The 23,979-nt window shown below is 40.0% G+C and overlaps 3 protein-coding genes across 4 annotated transcripts; all 3 read right to left on the bottom strand.

The window, feature by feature from the left end:
* Positions 1-915: 915 nt before the first annotated feature.
* Positions 916-4,876, bottom strand: LOC107276040 (protein neprosin). The gene is made up of 5 exons (XM_015787297.3): positions 4,639-4,876; positions 3,867-4,049; positions 3,696-3,749; positions 3,452-3,589; positions 916-3,122 (listed from the first exon to the last, which is right to left on the bottom strand). The coding sequence occupies exons 1-5, from the start codon at positions 4,834-4,836 to the stop codon at positions 2,757-2,759; spliced, it is 939 nt and encodes a 312-aa protein (XP_015642783.2). The 5' UTR covers positions 4,837-4,876; the 3' UTR covers positions 916-2,756.
* Positions 4,877-6,404: 1,528 nt separating this feature from the next.
* LOC4341804 (peptidyl-prolyl cis-trans isomerase CYP59) lies at positions 6,405-12,394 on the bottom strand. Its single transcript, XM_015789057.3, has 14 exons — positions 12,049-12,394; positions 11,418-11,522; positions 11,221-11,338; positions 11,023-11,073; positions 10,834-10,925; positions 10,596-10,695; positions 10,116-10,235; positions 9,949-10,026; positions 9,739-9,785; positions 9,601-9,656; positions 8,920-8,960; positions 8,578-8,683; positions 7,230-7,362; positions 6,405-7,157 (listed from the first exon to the last, which is right to left on the bottom strand). Exons 1-14 carry the CDS (start codon positions 12,144-12,146, stop codon positions 6,608-6,610), a joined length of 1,695 nt encoding a protein of 564 aa, XP_015644543.1. The 5' UTR covers positions 12,147-12,394; the 3' UTR covers positions 6,405-6,607.
* A 1,211-nt stretch (positions 12,395-13,605) lies between these two features.
* LOC107275963 (peptidyl-prolyl cis-trans isomerase CYP59) lies at positions 13,606-22,078 on the bottom strand. Of its 2 annotated transcripts, none has more exons than XM_015785778.3 (14): positions 21,877-22,078; positions 19,644-19,748; positions 19,393-19,510; positions 19,220-19,270; positions 19,025-19,116; positions 18,794-18,893; positions 18,369-18,488; positions 18,199-18,276; positions 17,908-17,954; positions 17,770-17,825; positions 16,453-16,493; positions 15,993-16,098; positions 14,393-14,525; positions 13,606-14,316 (listed from the first exon to the last, which is right to left on the bottom strand). In XM_015785778.3, exons 1-14 carry the CDS (start codon positions 21,972-21,974, stop codon positions 13,896-13,898), a joined length of 1,566 nt encoding a protein of 521 aa, XP_015641264.1. In that variant the 5' UTR covers positions 21,975-22,078; the 3' UTR covers positions 13,606-13,895. The 2 variants fall into 2 exon arrangements, with proteins under 2 accessions (XP_015641264.1, XP_015641265.1); XM_015785779.3 differs by lacking the exon at positions 21,877-22,078 and adding an exon at positions 20,086-20,377.
* Between the last annotated feature and the right edge of the window lie 1,901 nt (positions 22,079-23,979).

Below are 23,979 nucleotides of genomic sequence, written 5' to 3'. Positions count from 1 at the left end.
CCATTGCCCCCTAAATTAATTATGACTGCCTTTTTGTAGAAAAAAAGGTGTAATGTGGACCTAATATATGGCTGGCTACAGGTATATAGCAAAAGAAAGATGACGAGATGGGAACTAATCGGCCGGTTGATAAACACACACGTCATTCTAATTCAGTTGCTGAAATGTTGAAATGTTGAAATGTTGCTTCAGATGTGTATGAGAAGGAAGCGTCTCACAGGACTCTTAGATAGAAACCAGCATAGTCTATGAATTAGCATGAACAGTTTATTGAACTTGGTTGCACTCGTAAAGCGAGCGTGAAGAGAGCAGCGAAAGAAGCCCACGGAACGGAGCGGTTATCGTTCCTGACTAGCAAGTGATCTTCTAGTAAACCAATCTTTTTTACTGCACATAGCTTGATAATAGGGCCTGTTTAGATCCCACCTCAAAATTTTACACCATGTCACATCGAACATTTGAACACCGGCATGGAGTATTAAATATAGGCTAAAAAAACTAATTATACAAATTGCGACTAATCTGCGAGACGAATCTTTTAAGCTTAATTGCTCCATGATTTGATAATGTGGTGCTACAGTAAACATTTGCTAATGACAAATTAATTAGCCTTAAAATTCGTCTCATGGTTTACTGACGAATTCTGTAATTAGTTTTTTTATTAGTCCCCGAACACACTATATGACACCCTATATAATATCCAATGTGACACGCCAAAACTTTACACCCCTGGATCTAAACACCCCATAGTCACCATTTGGCTTCCTAGTGCAGCACTACAAGGCAGCCAGGGTGCCTATTATAGCATGAAGCAGCCACAGGCTGTAGGCAGGCTACGGGGTGGAAGAAACCAAGCGCCAATTAGCAATAAATTGTTTATTCAACTGATTAAGCCATTAACATTTTTTTTAAACCTAAGGCGGAACTTTGTTCCACTTTTATATTTAGAAGAAGAGAATTGACCCAGTTTATAAGGAAAACCGGGCCCGAAAACCATACAATTGCACGGTTAATTATGGAAAACCGGCTAAAACTCACCACACAGAAGAAAGCAAGGGACCTAGCTACACAACTCGCAACGACGGCGGAGCCCAAATATAGGACATCATTGCCAAGCTAATACACAAAAGCGACCGAAACAGCTCCAACATCACAGAAGAGGTGTTATCGTTGTCGAGCTAGCCGCCCAAGCAACCCAGCAGCGCCGACTTTACAACCGCATCGACACTGAAGCCGTGAAAGTCGCTAGAGCGAAAAGCAGCTCCGATATCCAACAATGGACATCAGCCAAGCCACCAAAGAGCCACTTCCTTCACACGGCCAACAACAACTCCTTGGAAGAGACTGCAACTTGTCATCGTTGCCAAGCATCGCCGCACGTCATCAGCGAGCCGCTCCGACTTCATCAGCAGAAGCAACTGAAGAGCGTGTCACCCACCACAAGAACGAAGCGGACCTAAGGAGGCGAAGGCCTCGCCGAACGCCAAGGTATGAAGGCTTTAGAACCGAAAAAGACCATCCACGGTCGTCGATACATAGGAGCTTCTCCGAAGCGACACCCCCAAGGAGGACACGATGCATAACGTCGCCGCCGCTCATCCGAAATCGGAACAAGGTTTTCACCTGGAGATTTGTGGGGAATATGAAGGAACGCCATCACGACGCCTCCAAGAAGGTTAACGGCGCCCGTGGGCATCGTCATCGTCGAACCGGCCAAAGGCACGGCAAGGCTTTCGCCAACGTCTTCACATCACACACACAAGCACCCCACATCGACGACCACTGAATAGTCCATGACGTCTCACAAGCAGTCATACCTCGACGTAACCAAACACGCCATCGCATCCACATCCACACATCGCGAGCAGGAGGCTCGCCGCTAGCGAGCAACCCTGCCGGAGTCCGCCTCGACTCCGCGCTACCGCCGAGCTCGTCGGAGCCCTCCCGAGCCGTGCAACGCCGCCACACGCAGCCGCCGCCCACGCTACGCCCGCTCCCGGTCTCCTCCTTCCCCGCCGCCCAACTCCTTCCTCGTCTTCAAATGTTGCCGCTGACGTCGACGCGCCGACTACCGCACATGCGCCCTCGCCAGCCATCGCCACCACGGCCGCCGCCGTCAGCCACTGTGGTCCGCCGATCGTCCCCACGCCACCGTCGCCAGCCGCCGCCGCCAGCTGCCACCATCACCGGTTGCCGCCACCAGCCGCCGCCTGTCCAGATTCGGCCAGGATGGCGCGGATCCGGGGGACGGAACGCGCCGCTCGGCGCCCGGTTGGAGCGAGACGACCATGACGATGCGGCGGAGGTCCCAGCCGTGGCGTCCTGGACGCGCCGCGGTCCGCCGCCGACGTCGCCTTCAGTCGCCATGGTCCGCCGCCGACGTCGCCTTCAGCCGCCGTGGTCCGCCGCCGTCGTCGCCACCATCACCGTCAGTCCCCGCCGCTGGCCATCCCCCCTCTAGATCCGGCTGGATACGGCGCGGATCTGGCCGCCACCACCGCCGCCCCGGGCAGCTCCCCCCCCGCCGCCGAGCGTAGGGTTGGCTAGGCGAGACCCCGCCGCCGCCGTCCTTGCGGCTGCGCGGCATTGCCGGCACCCGCTCTGGCGGCGGCGAGGTGGAGGAGGAGGCGGGGGAGGAGGAAAGCGGCGGCGCGCACATCGCCTCCCGAGCCGCCTGGGGGAGGGCGACGCGAGGGCCTCTTCCTTTTGGGAAAAGAGATGGCCCTCGCCATTAATATTTTCAAGAGATTCTAATTTTAACTAGTACAACTACCTGGCCCCACATAGTAAAACATGTTATCCTCAAAAATGCTAGCTTGGTAGCATTTCGTATTGCTTGCATAAACTTCGAGACCAGCAGGCCAAACAGGAGGAGGATAGGGCTGGCCATCGGTATCAACATACATAACATTCTGAAAGGATGCTGACATTTTTCCTGGAAATTGCCCATTGCCCATTGGGGGACTGGAGCTCCCTTTGTAGGATTGAGCATAGCCAGCCCACCTTATACGAGTAGCATGATCTACCATACGATTAAAAATATTCTTTGGCCAAAATCCAACTCGATTGAGATTGTTGATGTCATATCCAAAGTAAAGCCACCAATCTCCATCATTTTTGTCCTGTGTACATATATGGAAAAATATCATCGCGCAAGAATATTCGGAAGAGTTACTATTCGAGAAAGTAAAGGCTGTACACTTAGATATTTTCCTACTATAAATACAAGGTACATTTTCTTTAAGATAACAGGGAAATTTTCAGCCTTCAGCTCAAGAGATCCCATCTACAAGCTACATACCCGGGCATATGAAAGTTTAGGGAAATAATCAGTTCATGAAAATGTACTTTTATTTACTATATTACGGAAAAAAGATCAGCATGTGTTGTGTAGCATACGTATGTACACACTAAATACAGTCTAGGATCAAATAATTATTAGTTACATTACCTTAAATATCTTGAATGATATTTTAGTTTGGTTATTAGCTTGTTCTAATGTATCTCCAGGAGTCACCGGGGCACCGTTTACTGGTACAAAACCGTCACAGTCCAAGTTAAAGCATCCGGTTTTATTGTAATAATCAGCCTGTATGTCATGCATCCATATCAAAACCTTGTAATTAAAGACATATGCATGGTAATTAAGCAATGTATTTCAAGTGCACAAACAATGAATATAAGTGGACACATACCGTCCAAGATACAAAGAAGTGGGTTTTGCTGTCACCATAGGTGGTTGGATCAATCTATATATGTAGGGAAAATAGCATTTGAGATGAGATATATATATCATAGCTGATGTTGATTGTACTACACATCCTCCAAATGTTAACATAGACAATTAAGGTTAGTTGTTCACTTACCACCCATCCGGCCTGTATATCATTGAGACCAGCTTTAGTGGCTTCGTCTTGGTAATTTGAAACTCTAACAATAGCAGCACTTACTTCCATTTTCTTCAAATATGGAAAATTATAAACATCCAGAGTTGCCATGGCGCCGCTATATCCATTTTCAGGGGCATCTGTTGAACGATGTAACGCGTGCTAGGAAAAAATAATATACATATATATGTTATTCTAGTGGCATTTTCACTACTTGAACATATAGACATCTTAACATAAAGAATAAATATGAATGGATCCTCCCAATGCATGGTTGTGTGCCTAATGATAGAGGCAGGAGATGTAAATCATCTCTGTAATTTAAAAAGTACATATGGATTTTTCATTCCCTTTTCCAGTTCAGCTGCAAATTCACGAGTTTGAATAGGAACAATATATTAAAAAGATAAAACTCAACTTCCCAACTTTTAACTAAAAACGTCCCCTCATCACCGACTCAAAATTCAACCTTTCCATCGTCATATCAACTCATATCAGTTTAACAATTATTATTTATCAACACTCATAATTTAAGAAAAAAAATCAATTATATTTCATTGTCATAAGAAACTGTACGCTTTGGTAATTAAACAGAAACATCATGTTTAGAGAGAAAAGATAAAAAAAGAAGTGACCCAAGAATATGTATACAAGAACATGCAACTGATCCATAACATTCATATGCTTCACTACGATAAGGGAAGAAATGAGGTTGAAAAGCATGATATGGATTGAGATAAAGTGAACTTACATATGAGATTTCTTTCAATCCTTTTGTTGAAGCTTGGCCTCTAATTGGGCCAACATCTGGGTACGCGTAATAGGATGATGATAGAGCTAAATGATTTAAAAAGCCCACAAATATAGACAGCATAAGGCACAAATCTTGCAGCATTTTGCAAGAATAGTTGTGTACTTCCATTTCACTGACGGCTGGTTCAAGCAACATGTTGATCCTGGGAACTCATATAAGTAGTAGAAGAGTTGGCTTTAATGTTGCTTCAAAGAATTGGTGCGTGCCTACCTTGAATAATATCATATCTCATATATATCTGGCAGATTTTCTTTCAATGAAGTGCTACATTAATTAGCAGGATTTACATTAATTATCCATCCATGGCACACCTTATAGCATAATTTATTGTCCTGGACTTGCATAGATTGATTAATGTAGTAGGAAGGAAGCATTTATTGGACTAGAAATGGTTTTGATGCATTATTGTTGGAGCTTTTATCGTCTTAAATATACATTCATCTCCCAATTAATAAAATCAAAGTAAAAGGAAAGCATCAATGCGACACAAATGTAATTTCCAGAGTTAGTTGTGTATGCAAGAATCACCAAATAGGTAGTGTTATATTGTATTAAAATGGACCAAAGAAAGCTAAAAAAAAAAGGAGGCAACTACACGTCAGGCGCCCGATCCAAGGTGGGAAAATCGGACGCCCATGTCATGCTGACGTCAGCATGCAAAAACTACTTTAAATTATTTTTTCTTTTAAATTATTTATCCAAATCATGATCCGATTGCACCATTAAATTCGTTGCAATTAAATCTTTGAAACAAGACTACACATGGATATATTCCGACGAAAATTTTTTTAGCTTATTATTGAATTATTTTTAAATATTGTACGATGTTCCACCAAGTATATCGTAATTGTTTCACTAAGTAGATCGAAAATGCTTCAATCGTTTAAATCAGGCGATGTTTCACCTTATATAAAAACAATATTTCAGCAAATAGCGAAAGAATGTTTCAGTTCATTTAATATTTGATCTATACATAGTGAAACATTATAAGTACACTAGGTGAAACATTTTTTGTGGAACAAAAAGTGAAATGAATTCTCTTAATAGAGGGTTTCCATAATATCCCTTAATAAAGGGTTTCCATAATATGTGGATGATTTGTTGCAAAAGAATGTTTCAATTCATAACATTAGATATATACATAACAATATATTGTAAGTACACTAGGTGAAATATTTTTTGTGGAACAAAGAATAAAACGGATTCCCTTAATAGAAGGTTTCCAAAATATGTGGGTGATTTTTTGCAACAGAGTATGTGGTGGAGACACGTGGAAGGTGGAGACAGGGACACGTGGTGGGGCCCTACGGGTGTCGGGGGGGGCGCCTCCCCCCCCCAACCCACCCAACGCCCGATTGGAAGAAATTCCGAAAAAAAAAAGAATGTATTTGAAACACGGTTTAAATATGATTTTTTTAAAATGTAAAAAAAGAAAAGAAGAGAAGTTGTCCAGAGTCTCCCGACAGAGTACATGAATTATGTTATAGACAACTTTTAGTAAATGATATCAAATTGATTTACATCTCTGAGTAAAAGGGTATAAAACAGTCTGAGCGTGTAGCTGAAGGAAACTAGAGGCGTGTTAAGACTCACAAATATGTAGAACACTTGCAGTGGGCTTCCTCTAGAACAAGAGCAATTAAAAAAGCAAGCTGCTAGTTGTGGCAACAGTTCGACAACAATCAGATGGTGATCGTCCCCCAAAAAGAACAACGTCCATGAGCATGTATAGAAAAGAAAAGGTCTACAAGTTACAACAATCTGTAGCCAGTGGAGCTCTCATAATGTCTACACGCAGATTCTAAGCTACATGTTTAGTGTTCTGGTGCTATCTTTGGATTAAGAATGACAAAATTCAATGTATGATGAGAAACAGGCAAGACAAAACTGACGGTGATGCAGTGACCTATCTATCATCTCTCTGCCTCCTTTCCCTGTGCTTGCTTGTCTCACGGTGACCACCGTCTTCTCTTCTATGCTTACCAGTATCTGGGCTTCTTTTCCTGTTATCACTTTCATCTCTCTTGTGACGGTCACTCCTTCCATGGCCATCATCTTCTCTGTAGCGCCGTTCACCTTCATACTTATCCCTGCCATATCGACTGCCACCTCCCGGTTGTCGTCTGTAATCATCATTGCCATCCCTATATTTGCCCCTGCTCTCGTGCTTGCTGTAGCCACGATCATCGTATCTACTAGAGCTCCGTTCACCAGATTTATTGTAACGGTGGTAGTCCTCGTGCTTACGAATCCCTCGGTCCCTATCACCTTCTTTACCACCTTCTCTACCATTCTCATCACTGTGAGTTCTCTCCCGGCTAATCCTGTCATGGTCACCCCGAGGTGGCAGCCCTGATTTGCGATCATCTGTTCTTTGAATCTTTCTTCGGCCAGTACTTCCAGGATCTTGCTGATCAGTATAATTTTCACCATCTTCATCAAAGACAAGATCATAGCTGCAAAACAACAGAAGATTATCAGAAAATGAGACGATCAGGAAATATGATAGATAGGGAAAAGAAAATGACCTTCGACGGTTATTTCCACCACGCTGAGTGTTTTCATCTTTCAGGACATAACTTGGGCCTTTGTTTTTCTGCTCAGTGCCCTGGTCACAGTCTTTGGCTATGTGATCAGGGGCGCCACACTTGAAGCATCCATCTGCAAAGAGAATTGCATCATATAGCTTTCATGTGAATTAATTCTAACTCCAAAATAGTAAAAAAGTATGGTCTCACAACTAACTAGAGTTCAAGAGTCCTAGTTGAGAATGTTAAATTCCGCAATGAAGTGGGCATCTGCGTACACCTTCCTACTTCCTAGTACCTATAGATTAATGGGCTTGGATGTGGTCAACCTAGAAATATAAGATGAGATGTTTCGTATCAAAATTATTTCATAAATCAACCTTTTCTACAGAAAAATAGGAATTTCATGATTTAATATTCTATGGCAAAGGTCTCTTATGAGAATTCAGTTCCATGGCTCACCAATTGTGCAAGTTACTCTAGTAGAGAAATGATCTTAAGCAGATATGAATATTCAGGTCCATTGCTCAGCTCATATTGTAAGAAATAAAACATGGTCTGTTAGTTTGGTACTGGAAGAATTAATGGCTAAGTTGAGTACAGGGCTATTTGAAATTGATCGTATATTACATATACAAAGAAACCAACAATCTGAGTTTCAGAATGCCTAGCAAATGATGACGCTAGGCCAGTTTGCTATTTGCCACAATCTGAACCATCCGCGGCAAGTGGTTTAGCCAAAAACTGGTAATATAAAGACTAGTAATAATATATTCTGTTAGGGGCTCTGCAGACTTCTAATATACTAAGACACAGTATTCAGATCACACTTCTGCCATTTACAGATGAACTCCAGAGAACAAATGCATGTTAAAGACAGAGATGCGATACTAAAGAGATGCTAAGGAGAAAGCAAAACATGTTGGAAGTCTTGCTCAGATTGATGTTTACTTTCTTCTTTGTCCTGTGGCTTATTGGGAACATTGTTGCCATCTTTACACTTGACACGGTTTAACTGTGCTGAATAATAATCAGTACACTTCTCTAGACATCTTCCGCATGGTACAAAACACTAAATTCCTTATAGGAATAAATAAATTTCTATAGGATACAGGAGGATGCTATAATTATGGTCTGAAAGGAAATTGAGTGCCACCAAAGTCTAGATGAAAAGAATTTTGATGAAGGATAGATTTATATAGTTCTTTTCCTTGTAGGAAAGGGTAACAGTAGAGGATCTCCCCTACTGCTTTTCCTTAAGAAAAAAGAAAGCTACCATGCAGTTAGCTTAAATAAAAAAGAAACTGAAAACTGCAATCATATTCTAAGGCCATGGAAATAAGAATACCTTTATTTGCATTTCTTTTGCTTTGTCTGAACTGACCCCACAGTTTTGAAACACTTTGACTAAAGTCAACATGTATTCTTCGATCATCAATCAAACAATTGTCCATCTGCAAGCATATCATTGAGTAAGCAATGCTCCCATGAAAACACTGGTAAAATAATTACAAATATAGACAATACTGAATTGTCAAGGCACAAACAATCAAGTAACATTCACTAGTCAAGCAAAAATGACTTATAAAAATATGCTAGCAAAGAAATGCTAAGTAATGAAGGGAAATAAAGTACAATTACAAGAACCAAGTTTTATCTGCCACATGAAACAGGATTTTAGGCAACTAACCTTGAAGAATGCCCGCTCACAAGCCTCCTTTGTCTCAAATTCTACAAAAGAGCAAGATAAAATTTAGCATTTTATAATAGCATTCAGATCTTGCCAATTTATCAAGGTGGAACAATAAATTCTTTCTAGGCCATCTACTGTCTACTGCAGTCTGTGCCAAATATCACACTGACACCGTAACCCTGAGAGAAAAATTGAGCTATCAAGAAACTTATATTGTTTAATACCTCAGAAGTGTGCAATGGAGCTACTCAGTTTGTTTTCTTAAATCGTTAATGTTTATTTTTGAGGAGATACAAGTAAACACCATTAGTCTTTTTGCCACGTCATGCATTTAACCCATTTGCTGGTTTATTAAGTATTAACAAACTAAAAGGTGTGCTTTACATGCTGCAACTAAAGTATATCCATAGCCACTAACATTTGGAACTCAGCCTTACACAAAACACCAGAACCTTGTTGCAAATTAGGTCACTCAGTTGTTCCTTACTAGGATAACAGATCTAAGAGGGTAAAACATGATGTTCAACACGCCTAAAGAATTGGAGGATGAATGCCTGGGAAAGCTATCAATGAAGCTCAAGCGTTCGATGAACGGACTAGCATAACTCTAGCTAACAACAATCCGATGCTTGATCACAGTATGTCAATGTACACCAGCTTTTGAGGAATGAAACTCACCAATAAAAGCATAGCATAAGCTATCACCAGTCTTGTAATCACGGATTATTTCAGCTCTGCAAGGAATAATAAAAAAAGTTAACAAAATAAGAAACAGGAAGATATGCACATTAATTGAACTTAGGAAAATGCGCTTACGATGTCACAGTTCCAAAACGAGAAAAAATTGTATATAAATCTTCATCCTACAAAACAATGAACACTAGCCGTTTAGTTACCAAACAATATTTCAAGCTATATTGCTATAAATTCAATACCTATATGACTTCCAAACTGATCTGTGAATCTATACATAAAAAGGTAGTGGAAGTAGAGAACAAAGCCAATCAATTAAGAACCGATACGAACTTGTGTTACTGGGTTGAGTTTACAAACAAATAAAACGTTGTCTGGTGGTTTGATCTCAGCATCTGGAATATCTCCCACCTGAATAAGACAAAGGTATTTTTATCAGTTATAACACGATGAATAATAATGAGCGAACTGTTAATTTTTTATTTGGCATCAGGACTCACGCTCTCAAGAATCACAGCATTTGTATGTGCTTCTTTGGAGCGGATCATCTCCTCAAGTTCTTCAGGAGCCACCATTTCATCCATAGGGACCCAGCTATCCTCTAAGCGCTCTTCTGCAATCTGTACATTGACAGTGAAAAGAAAATATCATGACCATGTTAAAAGGACAACACATAGCATTCAGGAGAATCACGGCAAAACCACACCCTTCTAGGACTAATCTGAAACATGCCTGTCTAGATATTTTAGGGATCGGGATAATTTGTACAGACAGAACAAGGAAAAAAAATACACCTACACCCAGTGGCTGCCTCAACTGAAATTCATACCATATTCTTTTAAAAAGGTATGTGCACAAATAAATAGTTTTCAAGAATGTGGAGGTAAAACGAATTAAACAAAAGACAGCCTGTGATTTTGGTGAGACAATTTTGGTTTATCATCTTTCCAACATGAGCAAAATAGCAGAACTCATATTACCTCATCCTGTGGTTTCCCTACAGGAGAATTCTCAGGAATAAGTTCACTGAGCTGAGGAGGATCGTCAAAAGGATCATCCAAGACATACGTATGTTTAATCCTGTCCATTGAACATTTTGCAGAAGGTCAGCAGTTGGAAATAAAGCAGAAACAACAGAAAGTAACACCAGAAAGTAAGTAAATATTAGCAAGCATGTTCTAATTATTCAGTTTAGACTTTTTAAAAAAGGTATTTTACCTGATGTCCTTAAATGGTCTCCCTTTATCATCAACATATGTTTCACTAATCTTTGTCAGCGTGTCAAAGCCTTCAGCAACCATGCCGAACACCTATAATTGATAAGGACATACATATGAATCACTGTAGATAAAGTGGATTTTTCCAAAGAAAATATTCTGTGAGTCAATATAATAAGGTACTACTCACTGTGTGTTTATCATCAAGGTAGTCTACGTCATCCCGCAAGGTGATATAGAACTAATAAAGTCACAGAAACATAAATCAAAGGTTAGAAATAGCAGGTTAGCAGCAAGGAGTTAAGGACCTCAAAATGGATTATCAAGTACTGGTTATCAAAACAGCTGAGCTAAGTTCGGTAGGAAGGCTAGGAATATGGTATCACACCTGCGAGGCATTGCAATTTTCACCAGCACTCGCCATAGCAATAGTTCCCTTTTTTGAATGCCTAAGGTCTGGTCGGATCTCATCATCAAAAAATCGAGCTTGATCACCATAAAGGAACCTACAGAAAAACAAATGAATCCCTTTTCAGGCATGTATTCAACAATCAGTGGCAGTAAAACATCTGAGCAATTGTTTACTTGTATACAGAATCGCCTCCAGCTCCTGTTCCAGTTGGGTCCCCAGTTTGTGCCAAGAAATCCTTCTCCACCTTGTGGAACAGGCACCCATTGTAATACTTCATCCTGGTAAGTCAAATCATAGGAGGAATGAGGATGATTACTCCCATTGCTATAAATAGTCAACTCAGCTATATTTCATAACCATAAAATTACTATTTCATATTCATAATACTGCTATTGTGCATTATTTTGCAATATCAGTAAGCATACTTTTTTTTTCAATTCAGATAACAACCCTAATAATCAAAGAGCGATCCCCTAATTGACCCAATCTTTCCATCCTACATTTTAATGACTACACTAAGAAGGTAAATTCATTCACAATGATTCACGACACATCAGCAGCAGCTTAAATTATAATTAATCTTAACCCAGCAGACTCCATAGTTCATACACCCTTCGCGGTTCTAGAATACAACACCAAATCCACACCAAGTAGCACCCTCTGCAACGCCAAAATTGGCCGCTAAACTGCTTCGTGAGGGCTAACCCCTCAACCGCGAGACAGCGTTACCCCTGGTACTAGCCAGATGATCCCGCGCACTTACAGATAGAACAAGCCCTAGATGCGGGTAAACTGAAAGCTTACTTGCAGAGCTTGAGGAAGTTCTTGGTGGTGAGGGGGCACATGTCGGTGTGGAGGTCCACCTCGATGTCCCCCACGCTGGTCACGATGAGGACCGACATCTCCGCGGGCGTTTTCCCCCCTTCTCGCCGGCGGCAAGAGCACACGGCGGCCGCGACGGCGCGGGATTCAAGGGGAAAAATACACAAATCACGGAGGAGCCGCAGCGCCGGATGCTTCTGGGAGCTCAGGCGACTGGTTCGCGCGGCCGCGGATACTCACCGGCCTCCGCCGCCGCCGCCGAACCCCAACCGCCTTTCTAAACGCCGACGAGGTGTTTCTATTTTTTTTCTTTTTTGTTTTTTATGACAAAAAATTGGTGATTTCTGAGCGCTTAAACCGTCTACCGCACTAGGCTGCGTGCTACGGAGATGTAAGGGCCGACCCTGAATTCTCGGCCTGGGCCAGAAAACCATGACCAAGAAATATCTGGGCCTTGCCCGCGTATATGGCCCAATTTGGTCATGCTATGCTTTTCGTCCAACCCTGCACTGTTGCACAGGGTCTTTTGGGTAGCTTATAGTCTGTTTGAGGGAGCTTAAAATTCTGAGAAGCAGCTGGTTGGTAACCAGCTTTTGAAAATTTAGAAAGGCTGGGTTTTCCAGCTTCTAATTTCTAGTTCATTTTCTGGATTCTATAACTACAGCTTCTTAGAATCTGGACCAAAAGCTGGACTGTTTGGGGGAGCTTCTGATTCTAGAAGAAGCTGTAGCAGTTAGAAGCTCCCCCAAACAGGCCCTAAGACTCATTTTATAGATTCTATAACTATAGCTTCTCATAATTCGATGAAAAGCTAGATAGTTTTGGGAAGCTTCTACCAGTTGTATCTTCTCCCAGAATCAGAAGCTCTTCCAAACTGTCCAGGCCCACAACCGCATATTACGGCTATGTTTCTGAGAGTTAACATTCTAAGAAACAGTTGGTTGCGCTCTTGACTTATTTTCTTTTATTTTTCATTCTATAACTACATTATCAGAATCTGGGTGAGAATAGATTCCAAGAGAGACCGCATTTGTTAGAAGCTTCTCTAAACAGGACCTACATATCTACATGGCTTCATCCGTGGTGCGTTGATGATATGTGAAATCCAATCCACGAAATGCTGTTGTAGTAAAGATCGTAATTTTCATCTTAACAACTTGGTGTAAATTTTATGGTAATTATTATCATAGGTCATAGAGGAAATAAAAAAACTATCAATCGTCGAGCATAGCGCTGGCAGCAGCATTTCTTCAACCTATACTCGCATGTATGAATATGAAGTACACGTAACTAATAATTTTGGACATTTTGCAAATCAGCAGTACTAGGAACTGATACTCCATCTATTTCAAAATATCAAAATATAAGCATTTCTGGCTAGGTGAATGCTTATATGTTGTAACGGATGTGAAGTATGTTCTATAATAGGTAGCTAGCAAGTAATTCAGATCTCTCTGATAACCAAAGTAAAATGGCTAGCAAATTACAGCTCATGCATGCATGCACGCCATTCGCAATTAGTTCGCAGACAATTCGATCAGAGATGAAAGGTGTAATCAGACTCCAGATGATGAAATGTGAGATTCAGCTGAGAAGTTTACACACGAGAGCAAAAAACTGTCAAAATCTCTCTCACCCGTCTTCGTCTGAAATCCTCGTATGTAAAGTAACAGAAAAAGAACTATACAAAATATACGTGAGCTACCTTAGCAATATACTATCATCACTCTGACTTCTTTCCCTGTGTTTGCTCGTCTCACTCACGGTGCTCCCTATCTTATCTTCTATGCCTACTACCAGTGTCTGGGCTTCTTTTCCTGTTATCACTTTCATCTCGTGTGGCGGTTGCTCCTTCCATGGTCATCATCTCCTCTGTAGCGTCGTTCACCATCGCACTTATCCCTGCCATATCGACTGCCTCCTGATTGTCGTCTGTAATCGTCATCGCCATCCCTATATTTGCTTCTGCTCTCGTGCTTGCTGTAGCCACGATCATCATGTCTACTGGAGCTTCGTTCACCAGGTTTACAGTAACGGTTGTAGTCCTCATGCTTCTGATTCCCTCGGTCCCTATTACCTTCTTTATCATTCTCATCAATGTGCGTTCTCTCCCGGCTAATCCTATCACGGTCACCCCGAGGTGGCAACCCTGATCTTCGATCATCTATCTTATGGATCTTTCTTCGGTCAGCGCTTCGGAGATCTTGCTGACCATTATAGTTTTCACCATCTTCAAAGACAAGATCGTAGCTACAAAATAATAATAACATATTATCAAAAGGCGAAACAATCAGAAAATATGAGTGATGGCGGATGGGAAAATCACCTTCGACGCTTGTTCCCACTGCGCTGAGTGTTTTCGTCTTTCAGGATATAATTTGGCCCTTTGTTTTTCTGCTCAGCCCTCTGGTCACAGTCTCTGGCTATGAGATCAAGTGCGCCACACTTGAAGCACCCATCTGCAAAGAGAAAGAAATGCATCATGTATTTTTCACTTTAAAGTATGTTTGTGGAAGAGATTAAAAGGACATTTTGTTGCACAGCAATTCAAAAAAATACATTAGAAGCAATCAACTATGCAGGAATTAAAAACTCCCACATGATAAAATAAGCATAAGGTCTCACAACTAACTCGACTTAATACCAGAATTCAGGGTCCTAGTTGAGAATGTTAAACTCGGCAATGAACATACTGAGGTAATTCCTAGTACCTAGAGATCAATGGGTTCGATGTGGTTAACCTAGACTGAGATGTTGCTTGTCAAAAATCATTTCATAAATCACAACTTTTTCTACAGTTTGGCGGATGGCTAGGGCAGCCATACCGGCCATGGTAGTTCCTTCATTTGTTCACGGGTCGCCAAACTCCTTAGGAGATTAGGATTTCTGTTTCCCCCCCACACCTGTACCCTGTCCCCTTCTTTTTTAAATTGTTTGGCCCCCCTGTAATTTCATTTATTCCTTCTTAATATAAAAATGTGCGTCTCGCGTATTCCTGAAAACAACTTTTTCTACAGAGAAATAGAAATTTCATGGCTTAATATTGTCTGGCAGAGATGTTACGAGAACTCTCACCAGTCACCAGTTATACAAGTTACTCTAGTAGAGGAATGTTCTTAAAGCATCTAATTATCATTCAAGTCCGTTGCCCAGCTCGTGTTGTAAAGAACAAAACACGGTCCCGTTGATTCTGGAAGAATTTATGGTTAAGTTCAGTGCAGGGCTATCTACATGGATCGCATATATTACATATACAAAGAAACCAACAATCCGAGTATCAGAATGCCTAGCAAATGATGAAAATACGAACTGTATGCAGCAAGTGCTTCAGAGTTTTGCCAAAAACTGAAAAAATAAAGACTCATGTAACAATTAGATTCTGTTTGGGGATCTTCACACTCACTGATATACTAAGACGAGGTATTCATATCACACTTCTCCTATTTACAGATGAACTCCAAAGAACAAATGCATGTTCAAGCAAGAGATTTAAGTAAGAAATGCTAAGGACAAAATACATGTTGAAGTCTTACTCAGATCGACGTGTTCTTTCTTCTTTGCCCCCAACTTATTGGGAACATTGTTGCCATCTTTTCACTTGAAAATATTTAAAGGTACTAGCTACTGACTCGACATCTTCACCATGGTACAAAATGGTAAAATTCCTTATAGGATTCAAGAATTTCTAATGAACACAGAATGCTACAACTATGGTTTGAAATGAGAATATGCATATTTGAGTGCCACCAAAGTAAGTCTAGATGAAAAGAATATTGATGAGGAATAGATTTGTTTAGTTCTTTTCCTTAAAGGAAAAAACCAACAGTAGAGCACCTCCCCTACTGATTTTGCAGTTAGCTTAAATAAAAAAGAAGCTGGAATTGCAACGATAAGCCATGGAAATAAGAATACATGACTTATCTTACCTTTATTTGCATTACTTTTGCTTTGTCTGAACTGACGCCACTGTTTTGAAACACTTTGGCTGAAGTCAACACGTATTCTTCGATCATCAATCAAACAATTGTCCATCTATAAGCATATCATTGAGTAAGCAAATGCTCCCATGAAAACACTCTAATATAGTTACAAAAACATAGACTGCTGAATTGTCAATGCAGAAACTAGGTAACATTCACTAGTCAAGCATAAATAAATATATAAAAAATATGCTAGAATGCTACTTCCTCCGTTTCATATTATAAGACTTTCTAGCATTACCCATATTCATATAGATGTTAATGAATCTATATATGAATGTGGGTAATGCTAGAAAGTCTTATAATATAAAACGGAGGGAGTAGGTGGCAGAAGGAATTATAGAGTATAATTATATAAGAGAAGAAATTTTATCTGCCACTGGAAACAGGAATTTAGGCAACTAACCATGAAGAATGCGCGCTCACATGCCTCCTTTTTCTCAAATTCTACAAAAGACCAAGATAATTTTTAGTATTTTGTAACAACATTCTGATCTTGCCAATTAATCCAGGTGGAACAAGAGAGATTCTTTCTTAGGCCATCTACTGGCTACTTGAGTCTGCACCAAATATGTTGCACTGACATTGTAACCCTGAGAACAGTTGAGCTATCAGTTAACTTCTATGGTTTAATACCTCAGAAGTGTACAATGGAGTCACTCAGTTTGTTTTCTTAAATCATTAGGTTTGTTTTTTAGGAGAAAACACCATTAATCTTCTTTGACAATTCATGTATTTTATCCATTTGCGAGTTTATCTCTACTACTATAAAAGCACACTCATCCTCCTTCCCACCCCCTCCCCCTTGCTCATGGAAAAAAATCGCTAGAAAAAAAGGTTCCACACAAAAAAAATTAGGAAATCTAGCAACAGTAGTAGAAATCGTTTAATTTTTTGAACCAGAAAAAAAATCGCTAGAGCAAAATTGTTCTGCACAAAAAGAAAATAAATCGCTAAGAAATAAAGAAAAAATAAAGGAAAAGTTGTTAGATAAAAAAAATTCTCACTTTATGTTAAATCCATATTAATAGTCCCTAGCCCATTTTCAGTAGTACGGACCCGTTCCAATGCATGGGTATATTACTAGCTATCTCTACTACTATAAAAGCACAGTTGTCCTCCTTCCCACCCCCTCCCCCTCGCTCATGGAAAAAAAATTGCTGGAGAAAAAGGTTCCGCACAAAAAAAAACTATTTTAGAAAATCTAGCAACAGTAGCAGAAACCTTCTTTTTTTGGAACCATAAAAAAAATCACTAGAGAAAAATTGTTACACACAAAAAGAAATCGCTAAGAAAGACGGGAAAAAAAGGGAATAGTTGTTGGATAAAAATATATTCTCACTTTATGTTAGATCCATATATTAGCCCCTAGCCCATTTTCAGTAGTATGGGACCATTTGCAATGCACGGGTATATAGTAACAAAATAAAAGGTGTGTTTACATGCTGCAACTAAAGTATATGCCTTTCAATAAACACCAACAGTTATTGCATAGGTAATTCAGTTGGAGCCCTGTTAGGATAACAGCTCTAAGAGGCTGATGTACAACACAACTGAATAACTGGATGATGAATGCCTACGAAATCTAGTGATATAGCTCAGGCAAGTATTCGATGAACAAACTGGGCTCAGGGTACTCCAGAAAAATAGCAGGACTCTGTCTAAATCCAATGCTTGATCGAAGTATGTCAATGCACCCCAGCTTTTGAGGAATGAAACTTACCAATAAAAGCAAAGCATAAGCTATCACCAGTCTTATAGTCACGAATTATTTCAGCTCTGCAAGGAACAATTAAAAAAATTAACAAGAGAAGCAACAGGAAGATAAGCAAATTATTTGAGCTTAGGAAAAGGCACTTACGACGTCACAGAGCCAAAATGAGAAAAAATTGTATATAAATCTTCATCCTACAAAACAATGAATATTAGCCCTTTAGCTTCTCTTACCAAAAAATATTTCATAAGCTATGGGATATCAATCCGATATTTATGATGTCCAAAATAATCTGTGATATAATCACAGGAGCATTAAATGAATGAAATGTCTATACATAAGAATCTGTACGTAGTGCTACTACCAAAGCAGGATGGATAAGCAAAAAAATTAGTGGAACTGGCGAACAGAGTTAATCAATTAAGAGCCGATACTAACTTGTGTTACTTTGTTGAGTTCACGAACAAATAAAACATTGTCTTGTGGTTTGATCTCAGCGTCTGGAATATCTCCTAACTGAATAAGACAAGTTTTATGAGTCACAAGTTATAACATGATTAATAATTAATAAGCGTAGTTTTGGATTTTAATTTGGCACCAGGACTTACGCTCTGAAGAATAACAGCATTTGTATGTGCTTCTTTGGAGCGGATAGTATCCTCGAGTTCTTCAGGAGCCACTGTTTCATCTGGAGGGACCCAGTTATCCTCTAAGCGCTCTTCTGCAATCTGTACATTGACGGTGAAAAGAAAATATATAACATAGTACATTAGCAGGACATTGCATAGGAACTTTTAGCATAATTTGGTACAGACAGAACAGGGAAAATAAATTACATGTACACCCAGTGGCTGCCTCAACTAAAATCCATACATACTCTTAAACAGGTATGTGCCCAAATAAATTGTTATAAAGTTTTCAACAATGTGGAAGGTAAAACGAATTAAACAAATGTAAGACAGCCTGTGATTCTGATTAGTCAATTTTGATTATTGTCTTTCCAACATGAGCACAATAGCAGAACTCATATTACCTCATCCTGTGGTTTCCCTACAGGAGAATTCTCAGGAATAAGTTTACTGAGCTGAGGAGGATCATCAAAAGGGTCATCCAAGACATATGTATGTCTAATCCTGTTCATTAAGTATTTTGCAGAAGGTCAGCAATGGAAATAAAGCAGAAACAACAGAAAGACCAGAAAGTAAGTAAATATTGGCAAGCATGTTCTAACTATGCAGTTTAGTACTTTTCAAAGGTATTTTACCTGATATCCTTAAATGGTCTCCCTTTATCATCAACATATGTTTCATTAATCTTTGTAATCGTGTCAAAGCCTTCAGCAACCATGCCAAACACCTACAATTGATGAAGATATACTTGTGAGTCACTGCAGATAAAGTAGGGTTTTTCAAGAAAAAAAATCTCTAAGTCAATGTAATAATAGTAAGGTGCTACTCACAGTGTGTTTATCATCGAGGTAGTCCACGCCATCCCGCAAGGTGATGTAGAACTAATAAGTCACACAAACATAAACGAAAGGCTAAAAACAGCAGTGAGGACATCAAAATGGACTAATTACTGGTAATCAAAACATTTGGGTTCGGTAGGAAGTTTAGGGACTAAGTATCACACCTGCGAGGCGTTGCAATTTTCACCAGCACTTGCCATAGCAATAGTTCCCATTTTAGAATGCCTAAGCTCCGGATGGATCTCATCATCAAAAAATCGTGCTTGGTCACCATAAAGGAATCTACAGGAAAAAAAATGAATCCGTTTTCAGGCATGTATTTGACAATCGGTGGCAGTGAGACATCTGAGCAATTGATTATTTTTTTACAGGAAACAGAAGGAGAGGCTCCTATTGCGCTATATTAATTGATTACTTGTATACAGAGTCGCCTCCAGCTCCTGTTCCAGTTGAGTCCCCAGTTTGTGCCAAGAAATCCTTCTCTATCTTGTGGAACAGGCACCCGTTATAATACTTCATCCTGGTAAGTAAAATCATAGGAACAGCGAGAGAATGATTACTCCAATTGCCATAAGTAGTCAACTCAGTCATATTTCATAGCCTGCTATTTTGCAGTATTTAACTTTTGCAAGATAAGTAGACAAACATATTTACATAATTTTAGTTCAGACAACGACACTAAGAATCAAAGAACAATCCTCTATGTGTTTGGTTCCTGAGATCAAGTGGGATAGAACGAATGGTTATGGTCCTGGGATGAGCCCATGTGTTCTGTTCTTGGGATGGGACGAAACATTTCAGGACGAGGTAGTTTCATTTTGACGAATATTCCAACAAGATTCAGGATGAGATGATACCACTCTTTTGCCCAGATGAACTCATGCAAGAATGTTCAGCAGTGCGGGGGAGAGCTTCTCGCTGGATTTGTTCACCGCCCATCTGCGAGACTGCGAGCAGCCACCACTCTCCTCAAGCTGAGAAGCAGTGGGCTACCACCTCCATGAGGTTAAAAGGTTTCTTGCACTCGACCATTGATGCCGCTAGTGGATCACTGCCTTGACGCGCTCATGAGAGTCGCCGGCTTGTGCAGCAAAGTGGCGTCATCCACTCCGCTTCCTCCACTCACTAGCCATAGCACCACTCAGGAATCTGGAGAACAAATAGTTTTGGATGTGAACAAAATAATGAAGAGAGAGGAAGACAAGGAAGAAGCTGTAGCCAGGAAAGCTCATTCCTACAGATGATAAGGGAGAGAGAAAAATTAAGAAGGGGAAAAGGAAATAAGGGAAATTTAAAAAAAAAGGTTTATTCTCACCAGTCTAAGGTGCAGGTTACCTGAGTCAATCCTATCTTATTCTTGGCTGCGTAAATCCAGTTGGATGTAGAGGCCGGGTTTATCCCATTTTCTAAAAAGAAAATCTAATTCTATTCTCCAAACCAAACTCTGGATTGGACCATTCCATCCCATCTCGCTTAAACCAAACAAAATATTGAATCATCCCATTCTCAACCAAACAACTAAACGAAACAATTCTATTCCACCTCATCCCAAAAATGTAGAACCATCCTGTTTCATCCCACCTCATCCCTAGAACCAAATACTAATGATAACAACTAGTGCTCGGATGTTCAATCCGAGAGCTATTGTCAGACGTTTCTGAAATAAGTGATCCTCGCTACTATATAAGCAACCATTAAATCAACCAATTCATGGACTCCACGGAGGCCGTAATCTTTTGCTTCGGAAGTCAACTTCTGGCTCTTCTAAATTGTACCACAGCTGCTTTCATTTATCACTAATCATAAAGAAAATAAAATGTCTACCACAATATCAACATCCCTCACAAATCAAATCAACGATTAGATATAAATATTGGTGGCTTAGCTAGCAATGATATTCTACTCACGTAGCAACAATTCCAAAAGAAGAATTGAAGCAATTTCCTTGTTGCAGCTGAAACGATTTCTCGCTACAATCGCAACAATGGCATGTTCTAGCTGAAACAATTGTCTGCTCCAGTTTATTTGTCCACTCCGCTGAAACAATTTTCCACTACAAATGCCACAATTTCCTACTATGGGCTACGGCCGCAACAAATACATGACAGGCAGAAGCATCAAAACCGTTGCAAGAAAAAAAAAGTCCTACAGCAAAATCTGATGAAGCATGTCGCCATGTTGCAACAAAAAGAAAAATCATGCAAACACTGGGTGAATAACGTTGAAAATATCCAAGAGACATGTACAGAGATGGTTAATACAGATTGTCATATGAGGAGCGCCACAGACAAGTGCTACCAACAGCACTTGTAAGATGCTATCAACTTAACAGCACTACACTAACAAGTTAAACGCAATCGAAACTCGAAGTAACATGGGAACAAGAGCATTCACAATGATTCACGACACACTGGTATGGCAGCAGCTTCAACTGTAATCAATCAATCCAACACACTACACTACACGCACCCTTCACATCGAATCCAGACCCAGTAGCACCCGCTCTACAACGCCAAAATTGCCCGCTCAACTGCTTCCTGAAGGCTAACCCACCCGCCACGAGACCCTCGTTACCTCTAGTAGCCAGATGATCCCGCGAAAATTCACACATAGAACAAGCCCTAGGTGCGGGTAAACTAAAAGCTTACTTGCAGAGCTTGAGGAAGTTCTTGGTGGTGAGGGGGCACATGTCGGTGTGGAGGTCCACCTCGATGTCCCCCACGCTGGTCACTATGAGAACCGACATCTCCGGCGGAGTTCCCCTCCCGCCGGCGGCAGGCGCACGGCGGATCGCCGACGAGGTTTTTTTTCCTTTTTTTCTCTTTTTTCTTCGAAAAAAGATGAGCGTTCGATTTGTTTCTGCTTCTGGGCTTTCTTTTGTGGGAATTTGCGTTGCGTGGACGGATCGGGAACGAACTGGAATCTGGAGGTGGCTAAATGGGCCGTGTAGCGGGCCAGCCCAGTAGTGTCGATCAGGCCCGTTTGATAGTGCTTTGGGGGGCCTTTCTGGGCTGACCCTGGTACAGTCCGTTTCATCTGCCCATTGATGTATGCTGACGTGCGTCAATTGTCAAGCATATGGATGGTGCCAGCGAATAGGGAGGCATAAGCATTTTGTCGACACAACAGAAAAAATGGAAAATTTAATACTTTCTTTTTTTTTCCAAACACACTTTAGACACAAGCGTTGATCAGATCCGCATGTTAGGTGCATACTCATTTCTATCAACATATACACGTACTATATCATAGTACTATATAATCATCTTCCGTATCGGGTCAGTACATCTTCAGATTGATGAAGCCATCATATACATCTCGTTGTTGATGGATTTATTATTTATTATTGAAAAAAAAGTTATAAATATGAGCACCCGTACGAAGTTAATTTGAGATTTGTACTTGCGTTAAGAGCTACACTCGCTTCACAACTTATCACCTTAAGCATGGTCCTGATGCTATATAACATAGACACATATAGATAGAAAACTCTAGATTGCAATAGAAGTGGTAAATCCTCAAATCTCCCAACTGATCGAAAAGGGCAAAATCAAGATTGAAATTAGGAGTGGCAAATTCTCAAATTCCGTAGTAGAAAAGGCCTTTATTATTATTATAAGCCACCTCGAAGATTTTTTTTAAGGACATATTTTTTAGCTAATAGATGACCCATTATCACGAGTACACTTCCCAAGCATCCAAATACTATATTTATTTTAAAAAAATGTCCTTCATAAACATTTCCTATAAACTGTTTAAAACCATTTATTCAACTTTCTGTTATTTAATTACAAAAGTATGTAATTATCATTTGTTTTTAGTTTTTTTATGCATTGTTTTATCATTCAACATGTTAAAAAAGACTAACATGTTTTTAAATTTACATAAAATTTTCAAATAATACGAATAATCAAACATATATAAAAATATTAACAGCGTCATATATTAAAAAAATAGAGGAAGTAATATGATATATATAATTAAGAGACAAAGTGTTTAGTTCTATATGTCCCATGACAAACATAGTAGTACTATGATATGATGTACGCAGTGGGAGTTTGGGCTGAAAATGGTATAGAAATTCCCGATCGAACGGTAAAAATAATATTGTTTCCGATCACTTTCATTTCTAACTATATATAAAATTTTCTTTTTTATATTTTTATCAGCATCATATTGAAGTCGTCATCACTAAATAGTTAAATTTATAAATACGGAAAAAAATTACCGTATCGATCGAGACTATTCCATAATCTAAAATTAATAGAGAAATGATATCGTTTCCGACCATTTTGCCCTAAACATCGATAATGACCGGCTTTTGAATTCAAAATTTGGATCTGAACTGATGATTGCTGTATCCATAATTTGCACTAAATGTCCCGTTGAGATATATGGTGAAGTTTGAAGTATACTGCATGCAGAACAATATATAGTACTCCCTTCGTTTCACAATATAAGTCATTCTAGCATTTCCCACATTCATATTGATGTTAATGAATCTAGACAGATAGATACATATTGATGTTAATGAATCTAGACATATGTATCTATCTGTTTAGATTTATTAACATCAATATAAATGTGGAAAATGCTAGAATGACTTACATTGTGAAACGGAGGAAGTACTCTGGAGAAGAGAACTGATGACATGTTCTATAGGAAAAAAAATTGCGAATACCAAGATACATAGCTATCTCTACCAAAATAAACCAACTTCGTACGAGACATGTCCAGATTCATCGTACTAG

This window comes from Oryza sativa, chromosome 6 (assembly GCF_034140825.1).
Source record: "Oryza sativa Japonica Group chromosome 6, ASM3414082v1".
NCBI lineage: Eukaryota > Viridiplantae > Streptophyta > Magnoliopsida > Poales > Poaceae > Oryza > Oryza sativa.
This window is presented reverse-complemented; position numbering and strand designations above follow the sequence as displayed.

Excerpts from the sequence above, each read along its gene's own strand:
- LOC107276040 (XM_015787297.3), bottom strand. The coding sequence starts at position 4,836 with ATGTTGCTTGAACCAGCCGTCAGTGAAATGGAAGTACACAACTATTCT. Across the intron at positions 3,750-3,866 it reads ATATACAGGCCGGATGGGTG|ATTGATCCAACCACCTATGG; the intron begins GTAAGTGAACAA and ends CTACATATATAG. Across the intron at positions 3,123-3,451 it reads TATCATTCAAGATATTTAAG|GACAAAAATGATGGAGATTG; the intron begins GTAATGTAACTA and ends ATATGTACACAG.
- LOC4341804 (XM_015789057.3), bottom strand. The coding sequence starts at position 12,146 with ATGTCGGTCCTCATCGTGACCAGCGTGGGGGACATCGAGGTGGACCTC. Across the intron at positions 11,074-11,220 it reads AAAATTGCAATGCCTCGCAG|TTCTATATCACCTTGCGGGA; the intron begins GTGTGATACCAT and ends TGACTTTATTAG. Across the intron at positions 10,926-11,022 it reads ACCTTGATGATAAACACACA|GTGTTCGGCATGGTTGCTGA; the intron begins GTGAGTAGTACC and ends TATCAATTATAG.
- LOC107275963 (XM_015785778.3), bottom strand. The coding sequence starts at position 21,974 with ATGTCGGTTCTCATAGTGACCAGCGTGGGGGACATCGAGGTGGACCTC. Across the intron at positions 19,271-19,392 it reads AAAATTGCAACGCCTCGCAG|TTCTACATCACCTTGCGGGA; the intron begins GTGTGATACTTA and ends GTGACTTATTAG. Across the intron at positions 14,317-14,392 it reads AGTGGGAACAAGCGTCGAAG|CTACGATCTTGTCTTTGAAG; the intron begins GTGATTTTCCCA and ends ATTATTTTGTAG.